This window comes from Stegodyphus dumicola, chromosome 6 (genome assembly GCF_044657685.1).
Source record: "Stegodyphus dumicola isolate Sdum_Otavi_A_Nest chromosome 6, ASM4465768v1".
In the NCBI taxonomy this organism is placed as follows: Eukaryota; Metazoa; Arthropoda; class Arachnida; order Araneae; family Eresidae; genus Stegodyphus; species Stegodyphus dumicola.
The window spans coordinates 122330306-122341441 of NC_140773.1; the positions used below are offsets into that span (position 1 = coordinate 122330306).

The following is an 11136-nucleotide window of genomic DNA, read 5'->3' on the forward strand; positions in this document are numbered from 1 at the left end:
GTCTACATATGTTTGGGGTTCGTCGGTGACCCCCAGCATGAAAAATGCATTAAGCACGATTATATATAACATTATGTTCTGTAGCTAACATTTCAACATAATATATATCGCATAATAAAAATTTCAAGTTGGCATCATGGGCAGATCACGTAAAATGCACGTGGCAGTCAACGTATTAATTTTTACATTTTAAAGTATTCTTATTTTACATTTAGATAGGATTTTATGAAGATCATTTGAACTTCAACTTTTTAGTCTTTGTGAAAAGTTGGTTCTAAATTTCTTTATACATATATATATCTAAGAACTCCTAGAAAAAACTTAATTCATATATTTATTTATCCCACATTTTCATTTTGAAACATTTTAGTAAATGCTTTTCCTCAATATTTTAAAAGTTGATTTTTTGTTAACTGAAATATGTAATATGGAAAAATTCTATCAAGAAACATAATTCAACTCAACCGAAACAGGAGATAAATAGAGATGATAATAATGTGAGGTATTTGATCCTCTTCCCCTTATAGTCATTTGAAACATTTTAGCGTGTTGTTCCATTCAGCTGAAACAATAAAAATATAGAAAAATTCCCACAGAAACATAATTCGGCTGAGAAACAAAACAGGCCAAAAATGGGTTGCCGTCAAGAAACTGGTCTAAAACGGGGCTTCTTAAAACTTTTTTTTAGTCGTGACCCTTTTTTATCACAGATTTTTTTCATGACCCCAAAATATTTACGAAAATTTTGTAGGACCCCATAAGCATTGCAAAAATTCGAAACGCGCGAGTGAAACTGTCAATTTTTTCACTTGTACTGTAAGATAGTATTGCAGTTTTAGGTCATTATCTTTAATTTCTCATTTTAAGACATAGAACAATGTTAAAATTTTAATTAAGTAACAGATGAAATGACAGCATCATGTGCAAAGCAAGTAAAATGAACATTTATATTATAAAAAGAATGCGTTGAAACATTTTTGTCTTTCTCTTTGTCTGTATTGTCTTATCTTTATCTATTTTCAGATACATTGTGTAATTGAAAATTATTATATTGAGTCTAAGAAATAACAAAACTACTAAAATTTTTTGTGACCCCCTGCTGTAGATGGGGGTTGCGATCTACAGTTTAAGAAAGTCTTGTCTAAAATAACGTTACAATATTTGATCTTGCTAGAACATTGGATAACTGAGGCCACAGCCAGTGTGGTTATGGCAGGTGTGCAAAATTTTGGAATTTACAGAAATATCAAGTAGCAAAATTTTTTAAATTAAAAAAAAAAGTGAAAAAGTTTTTAGAATTTAGGACCCACAGAGATTGCATAGCACAACAAAATGTACTTGCTGAAGCTAGGACTCCAGTGCATGGTAATATTCTTGTAAGGAGTGTATGCCTGAATGCAGAGATGCATTTTGAGTCATCATCGCTAGGTCACCAGCCTACACAACATTGTGTGATATGTCATTCATGCAAATAAGGAATAAAATTGATTGCACTTTAGTTAAATAACCTAACTTGTTCCTTGCAAGTTTTATGCGAGAGTACTTTAATTGTTAAATAAAAATACAACACTTGCTTTCTGTTCATCTGAAATCGGACAGATTTTCTAGCAGTTATTCCAGCAGAAGTTTGAAGGAATGGATCATTCTGTATTTAATTAGATAATCAAAATATACAAGCTATGAACATAACATATTAAACCGTAATTCACTTTTCACATTGGACAGCCAGTGTTTTTTTTTTCTTTCTTTTCAAAATGCAACTGATAACTTGTACTGTTTTTTTTTACAAAATTTAAACCTGGGAGTCATGAACAAATTTGTGGGGGTCACCAAATTCAAAGAAATTTATTTGACAATAAAAGATATACAGAATTTGAAGAAAACTTTCGATGTTTTTTAACATTTCCATATTTTAATTTTGATTTTATTGCTTTCCACTTGATTTGTGTGTTATGCTTGATGATTTCCAAACAGCTCGAATCAAATTTCAAAGCAATTGCATACGCGCAGCTAAGATGTAGTTTTTTCGACTATCTTAGTAGTGTCTTGCATGCAATTTGTAATTGTAATACGCATCATTTATAAACTATGTTTCTTATTTCTAATCAAATTGTTGTCAAGTAAGCACTTAACATTTCCTAAGTATTGGAAAATTCAGTAGCATCTAAGGATAATAAAAACAATTTCATTTTAGTTGCAATTTTGTTCCTGATGGTTAAATGGCCCAAAATAGATACCCAATGTTTACAAGAGAAACGGGATGGATGTACCAACATCAAATAAACTTAGAGAAAAGACTATTAATGAAAATGCAAACAAAAATGAATCCACTGGTTCTCTTTCTGCTTCTAAAAAAATTGAGTAAATATCAAGAAGAGTTTATTTTATACTGTTTTACATGTTGCATTATTAATGGAAAATGAATAGCCATTGTGTGTTAAATGCAGTGAAAACTTGGCATATGGAAAGCATGCAACCTGCAAAATGAAAAACACATTTAGAAACAGTACTTTTCCATTTTGCAAGCGCAAACGATAAAGTCGCCAACAATAGTACAACTGATGCCACATGGAATATCTTCGCTGGCAACCTTTTCCGCCTCATTTTCAAAACATGTCGCAGCCATTTCTTATCAGATTGATTGTTTCTTTCAATTCTGGCATACGATTACATAGAATTTTTACAAGATAGTTAAATTTTATGCTCTAAGACCATTCATGGTAATTAAGTCAATTAGAATGCAATCACACCACTCACTCAAAGGCGAAAATATAGAAAAGGCAAAATCAAGGGCAAGGAGAATTGAACAGAAACATGTTCTTCAGAATTTACTAAAGAAAATAATACAGATTTCTTGTTTAAAACAACATGTGATAAAACTGACAGAAAATTTTTTGAAAAATTTCCAAATAAGGAATTAGGTTGGATCTGTGAGCCATTTTGCCTTTGGTATTTTCAATTCCAACATATCTCTAAATGAAAAAAAAACAATTAATTGATATTTTAAGTGACAGAATACTGTGTGTTCAAGTTAAGTCTCTAACTTGCCAAAAATTTTAGCTATCTACTGGAAACGAATATGCCGATTTAAAAGGAATGAAAGTAAATTATTACGTTTTTTACATAAAACTTCTAAAATGCTTATGTTACATCTTTCTGTTATATAAGCATTGAAAGTGGTTTTTCTCACTGAAATAGAAATAATTTTTCTACTGAATCAACATGGAGAACTTTTTTATTGAAATATTTTTTTCTCTGTGACATTAGTTGCATCTACTACAAACTAAAGATTAAAGAACTGTTTTTAAAACATTTTGAATTCGTTGTCATATTGATCTATGAAGCACTAGATTAGTGAGTTTTTATTGCATTATTGACAAATATAGTTTTTAAACAATCAAAAAATTTTCTGCGGAGATAATTGTCAAATATGAATGTGTTTTCAAGCGAAAATAAATAATAAGTTGTAAAATGAAAATTCAGTTAGAACATTCACGTCTCTAAGAGTAATTTGGATTGATTTAATCTTTATAATACAATATATTTTACAATGATAAGGCAAACTCCAATGTGAAAGGTTATGCGAAGTTTACGATAGTACCTACAGTATTCAGCATATCGTATAATCCTATAACCAGATAATAATAATATTAAAATAAGTTTTATCTGAATGAAGTTTTCTTATTACAGAAACAGTAAAATTATGTCATTACATAAACGAATGCACTTTCAGACAATATACTTCACAAGTTCTGTTTATGTTACTTCTCGCCCTTCAGCGCATGCTCAAGAAGTACCATCCAGGCGAAACTAGTCGATTTGTCCATGACGTCAAAAATTCGAAAAGTGGGGTAGGGTTTGGAAATACGCCTCCGCGCTCGTGAAATAAGAACATCACACCCCGAACTCGTTTCCTTTCTATTTAAATCATATTACTTCCGCTGATAATTTGAATCCTTGCGCGTTCTACTAAAATTTACATATTCTGGCATTGGCAGTTCCAGGGGAAAGTAAGGCTTGACAGGAAAGATAGTTTAAACTTAAAATAAATGTTAGTTAAAATCACGGAGTATAAACAAGGAGGGAAAACTGGTATTACAACTTTTTCCAAAAATGGTCCACTTTTGTCGCATTATTTATAGAGGGCGCTGCAATCGTTAGCTGTTCTACTTTTCGTAGGATTTGCCATAGGCAGCAATACAGAAAATATTGATTTGATATCAATTTCCAGTATGAGTAATTCTTGTAATGCAACCTGCTTCGTCCCCGGATACAACAGTGGTTATACATCTGTTAGGCAGAAGAATAAAAGCTTGGAAATCAAGAATCCAAGTATATTTAGAGCTCCAAAGGTGAGCAACATTTATATCATGTCTGATCACAGTCAGACGAATTTATATAACTTTACAGAACGTCTGGATTGCTAGTAAATAAGAGGGTATTTAAAAAGTAATAGACTGGAAATTAGTTAAATATTTCACAGAACTTTAAATTGGAAATTAGTTAAATATTTCACATAACTTATGTGCATTTGCATTTCGTGCATGAAAGCAGGCAATCCTGAGATTTTTAAAGTTAAATAAATTTCTGGAATTATGCAAGAATGATGGAATATTTGCCTCTTTATTTCATTTACAGAAAAGATTAACTCATTTCCCCTTCTTTTCCGTTTGAAGTAGGTTTTTATAATAAATGGAAATGAACACTATGCTGCTTAAAATTAACTTCACTTGCATGGTTGAGTGAAAACATAACAGCAGATAAGTGTAATGAAAAATTGATTTTCCATGAGATAAATTCAGCATATTAAATAAGTTATGAATATTATAAAATCATGCCACATAATTGAATGGCTGTTAAAAATTAAGATTTAAATCTTGATACACTGCACAGTGAGAACCATTATGCACAAGGATTTTAAATTTGAATGTGTAAAATTATTCAAGCGTTAGTGCTGCAATTAAATTTTAATTTGCCATTACTATTTTCAAATTAAATTTTAATCATTAAATATTTGCATCAAAGTCACGTTAAAAAAATTGCATACAACATGAGTATTTTAATTTTGTATGTAACAGAATTCTGATATTTATACATACTTGTTGAAATATATTTTATAGGATCCTGTGCTGCTAGACAAATGGACACATGCAATTCCTCGGGCCGACCAAATACTTTCAGAGAAGGATGTTGTATGCGAGCATCATTTTGCAGAAAGTGATATAAAACAATTTTACGAGATGAAATTGTTCGATGGGACAATATTCAAGTTGGAAATGGGCCGCCCTAGACTCCAAGAAGGAGCAATACCCTCAATCTTTCCAAATCTGCCTTTATATTTATCCAAACCGTCACGTAAAAGTAAAACACCTGCTGCAAGAAATGTGCCTGTGAAAAGAATGCTCCATTGGTTGCAGATAATGTTGCCGCTACTAAAAAGGATTTTACATTTCCACTGTTGACTGAAAGTCTGCAGAAGATTTCCAAACCGCATTGTTTGTGGACTGTAAATTCTGTAGTTGAATTCATTGTATGTGCTCGATGGGCAACTAATTACATGTGTGAAAAAAGGGTTATAATTGATAAAGATATGACTGTAAAGGTTAGTTTTGTTTTGACATTTTTATAATTTCAGTATTGCACGTCAGACTGCACTTGGTACTATTGTGCTACACATTCATTGCTTTTTTTTTTTCATGTGTAATTTATTCTTCACTTATTTATTGTTATTTTTTTCAGATTTCTATGTTATCTTTTCTGAATTTTTGAGCTATGAATAAATGGATTTTTTTTTTTTTTTTAAATTAAGGAAATTGTCAGAGATGATACTTGTCTGTAGTGTCTTAGAAGGATTATTTTTCAATCAAAAACATGTTCTCAATCAAAAATTTTCTCCTCGTAGGGTAATATGCATCTGTCAATTTCCTCGTAGGGTAATATGCATCTGTCAATTTCTTCCTAGGGTAATATGCACTGTGATCCAATAAAATATTGATCTTGCATTTCTAATTCATTGGTCAGTGTGTGTAATACCTTATAAGCAATGATATTAATTGTATATTATTTTATAGATAATATTTCTTGCTTTCTCATTGTTTTGATTTAATAATGGTATTTTGTTCCCATGTCTAAATAATTGGGTGCTAACTGGTCCAATTTTAATTTTTCAGCCAGTGTATATTGTTTGTCTTCCTGTTTTGTTTGTTTTTATCGAAACTTGATGTGTTAATATGTACTAAAGATGCAATACCTGAATTTAATAATTTTTATGTACCTTTAATTAGTATGGCTAATGTTATGCAAATGCTAATTGTTATACGATATCATTAGATTGCAATGCTTGTTTGAAACACAAATTCACTTTAGATCCAGGTGAATCAGCAATCTTGCTCAGCAAGTTTCTGGGAAATTTTCCGTAACCGGCCCTTGGCTATTTTTTGGCCGCCATCTTGGATTTCAAAAACGCGCCAAGAGGCGCGTTTTTGAAATCCAAGATGGCGGCCAAAACAGAAACAGAAAATTTCCCTTTTCCTCCTTCAGGAAAATTCCCTGTGTGGGTTGCAACAATTATCAGGGTTACCATATTCTGGCGCACGTACGCTCACTTCCGATGTAAACAAATCCGCAATTTCGCCAAGTGCCGGTTATGGAAACATCCCCTTAGACTCTATTAGTAAATGATCAGTTCAACAAATGAAAATAAAAAATATGGGATCTTTTCCAGTAAAACATAACACATGGAAAACATTTTTTTCAAAAAAGCTACATGTACCAATTTGAAACTTAACAGCGAGAAAATATCATATCATTATAACTGTGATAAAATTTTTCTGAACGTAAGAAATTCATCTTTTAGGCTATTGAATGGGATAGAATGACTTTGAAAACTTATTAACTACACTTAATTTCAGGGAGAGGGAACACTATTGTAGGTAACGAGACTAATATATAATTTAACCATGGCCAACAATTCAATGTCTTCATACAGATCCTTTGGAGGAAAAGAGCACATGTACTTTTTTATGTTTCACATGGAAAGACCAGGAAAATGCCCATGCAGCTAGCCTCTTGGCGGGATTCGAACCCAGGACCAAACCAGCAGTATTTGGTGACTTTTGCTGCTCAACTGCTGGTGGGAAAGAACAAGGTGCTTGCAAATTGAACACAAATTTAACAAATCACTCTAGCTTCCTATAGCTCACCATTGTGTAATAATATAAAACAATACTGCTAAGATTGTTTTGGGATTATATCATTACTATTAAATAAAAAAAAATTGTTATTTAATTGAACTTGTTTCTTTCACTGCGAGTCATTAATCATTGAAAAAGAGATATTAAATTGAGAATAAAAAAAGTAAATAATTACTGCAAGAGAAAACAGACTTTAGTTTTATATAGTTAATGATATTTTTTAAATACCGCAGCAAGCATACATTAGATATTCTGATATTAAACTGGTAGTTTTGCAACAAATGTAATTAGACTCTATTAGTAAATGATCAGTTCAAAAAATGAAAATAAAAAAAAGGGGCAGTAAAACATAACACATGCAAAGCATTTTTTTCAAAAAAGCTACATGTACCAATCCGAAACTTAACAGAGAGAAAATATCATAACATTATAACTGTGATAAAATTTTTCTGAACATAAGAAATTCATCTTTTAGGCTATTGAATGGGATGGAATTTTCCTCCTTTGGAAAGAAAAGTGGACATGTACTTTTAAAATAAAAAAGATCTGCATTATATTTTTAGTTAAAATACTGCATTTATTGGTTAGAAGTTAGTTCAAGCAGGACAAAATTAAAGATAGATTGAATTAGTCAATATTTTTTACTCTTTATATTTAATTATGAATAATATAGTTCAGCATAACCAAGCGTTCAGAATACTTAACTGAATTCAAATCCGAATTCTATTTTAAAATCTTTTGAAATCAATTTGAAACATACTTCTCAAATAACAAAGATATGGAAATTTTTAACAGAAAACGATAAAATTATCAAAATCAAAACTGACATAAAAAATTAACTGATTCATAAAAAAGAATATAACTTATTATGATAGTACAGAAAACTTACTGACTGAAGGAAAAAATTCTATAAGCTTCATTAAAATTTCGCCACAGTTTATATCAAGCTGTGTATCTAAGCATTTTACAAAATGAGAGACGCGAAGAAAGTATTCTAATTAAATTTAACATATATACAGCAAGTATTATTACTAGTAATATGATTATTTTTCTGAGGGGGAGGGACTGAAAAATAATCATTAAATTAATCATTCATAAAAAGTACTACAAGCCTACAGCATGAAAGCTGTAAATTAATTTTATAATTTGAGGAATAAAATACAATCATTAGTGAGCAGAATATTATAACGTTGATAATAACGCAATCCATGACATTAAAAACATAAACATTTTTCATTCGGTAGTAAGCTTCGCCGCGTGGCTACTCGATAAATGTTTACATTTGGAACTACTAAGATGGAACAACAGCGCCATCTAGTGAACGCGACATTTTAGGACCGTTTTTCTACTAGGCAGTTTCACCTCCTTCATTATACTCCGTGGTTAAAATAAATACAAACCCTACATTTGCCGCTGCCAGAATTTGGAAAACTTGGAAGCAGGTCCTACAAACGACCTGTTGTAAGTTTCTCTAATTCTGAACTAACTGGCGAGAACCTCGTTTACACACAAAAAAAAATCTTATGTAACAAATTGTATACTAAAATTTCTGTTGATAGTTATAACTTTCTCTTCTTACAGCAACTTTTCCTGGACTTCATCAATCAATCTTGGTCTTTCCTTCCAGCATCTGGAAGGAATAAGTATCAGTATCTTTCTAAATACATTATAATTTACACTTTCTTGACACAATAAATTTTTGTTTTTAAACGATTCGTTTTTCTTAGTTATTGCTTAATTCACATTCATTCAATTTTTCAAGCATTAATTTAACTTTACCCTGGCTCTCCACCGTGTGTGGTGTCAAACGGGAATATTCGTGTTTTAGTCTTACAACACTTCCCCTAACCACCATGATTTGTTAGAATTCAACGACCAAATAGACACACCTTACTCGACATTCTACAACTCGATGAGCTACTTTAATATTCTTAAAAATTCAAGTGTAGGTGGAGAACCCTACAAAACACATTCATTCTAACTTCCCCCCTCATTCATCTTTAAACATGCAGGCTTTCGCTCTAAAGCATGACTTTATCTACAATTTAATACTTAAATTTTGAATTCATTCCTTTTGAGCATTTACTTTTAGCATCTAAAATTTTATGCTTCTAGACTAAATTCTACTTTTACATAACATTCAAGTATTTACGTACATTTACAAAATTTTAATACATATGATTTTTACAATTTACCATAAAATGAATAAGAGAAAATAATATTTTACTTTACTCATTCTTCGCCAAGCTGGCGGCACTGAAACTAAAATTCTCATTAATACAAGAATACGAAGTTATTTTTATCTTCGGCCAAATTTTGGCTTTAACATAACAGAATTAGTCTTTCGACCAACAGAAAATGCTTGTTTTTAGCTTTTACACTTAAAGAAAATAATACTTTTGCCTTAGCTAAATAAAGTAAAACAAAACTAAGTCTCAACCGAGACATATTGACTTTCGTGAAAACATAGAACTTCGTACTTATGCATAACATTTCGGAACAAAAGAGAAAAAAAATTTATAGAAGGTTTTAACTTATCTTTGAGTTTTCGATGCTTGAAACTCCGTCATTCGTTTTTGGCAATATTGGTCCCAAGTTAGAGGTTTCATGGATGTTAATCTTCTCCTTACTGACCTCCGAGTGTCGTCCACATTACTTTTTCTTTTGCGTCCTCTACATGCTGGCCTCTTGGCGGAGTAATCGTCTGGTGGTTGGCATTTCCGTTTTTCCCTGGGACGGCTGGTCTTCACGTCCTCCGGTCTGGAGTCCTTCTTGAATTTCTTCTGTTCGTCGTATTTTTGTGCCTCCTGTTGCCGTTTCAGTTTCCGGAACGGCGGCCTTGCTGGCACCTGACTCTGTGGCCGTGTGCGCGTTCTTCTTGATGTATAATTTCTCCTGCAATCCTTTGTAGGTGCTGTTTTCCTCTTTATCACGGTTTCTTTACCCGGTTCATTTGTATTTTTGTTTTTCTTAAACGCTGGAGTTTGAAAGTTATTTTTTCTTTTTGCTACCGACGTCCGGGTTGTAGAAGGGCTAGGTCTCTCTTCAGTTCTCTGTTTCTTGGGTGGTGGAATAGTTGTTGTTATCTCTGGACCTTCTACTTCGTTTAGACTTGAGTCCTGCAAGAAACTTTTAAGGATTTCAAAATCATTTGGATTATAGTATTTTTTCACCTGGTCGGGACTTGCTTTACAGATTTCCCCTCTCTCGTTCTTAAGATATAATACTACTCCTTTGATTTCCTGAATTACATAGGGGCCTTCAAACTTTGGAGCTAGCTTTGCCGTAAAATTGTCTGGGGCACTTGATAAAGAAAATTTCCGCTTCAATACTTTATCCCCAACTTTAAAATCTGCTTCACGACGTTTTCTATCATAATATATTTTCTGCCCATTTCTTGCCGTATCCGAGCTTTTAAGCGCCTGATCAATCAGCTTTTGCACATCTTTTTGTTTAAACTCCTGCTCTCTTTGTTGCACAAAGAATAATTTATCTAAAGGCGTAATTAACTTTCTGCCTAAAAATAATTCTGCTGGAGTTTTTCCCGTAGTATCATGATTTGCCGTTCTTAAAGCATAAGCTAATTCATTTATGTAGCCATCCCAGCGCTTGTGATGTGTGCTCACGTAACTGCGAATTATTTTTACTATATTTTTATTAACTCTTTCTGCTATGTTAGCCTGTGGTCTATACGGAACCATTTTGATATGGCGTATGCCAAGTCCATTGCATATGTTTTCAAATATTTGACTAATGAATTGTTTTCCGTTATCGCTAATGACTTTTATCGGTGCACCGTATTTTAAAATGTATCTGTGTAAGAATGCATCTGCGACTGTTTTGGCTGACGCGCGTTTAAGTGGAACAATTTCTGTCCATTTTGAAAAATGATCTACTATTACTAAAAGAAAACGATTTTTATTTAACTCGCTCTCGGGGAAGC

The 11136-nt window shown here is 32.1% G+C and overlaps 1 protein-coding gene across 1 annotated transcript; it reads left to right on the forward strand.

The window, feature by feature from the left end:
- Positions 1-4093: 4093 nt before the first annotated feature.
- On the forward strand, positions 4094-5606 carry LOC146996830 (uncharacterized). Its single transcript, XM_085818874.1, has 2 exons — positions 4094-4352; positions 5121-5606. Exons 1-2 carry the CDS (start codon positions 4233-4235, stop codon positions 5460-5462), a joined length of 462 nt encoding a protein of 153 aa, XP_085675000.1. The 5' UTR covers positions 4094-4232; the 3' UTR covers positions 5463-5606.
- Positions 5607-11136: the final 5530 nt, after the last annotated feature.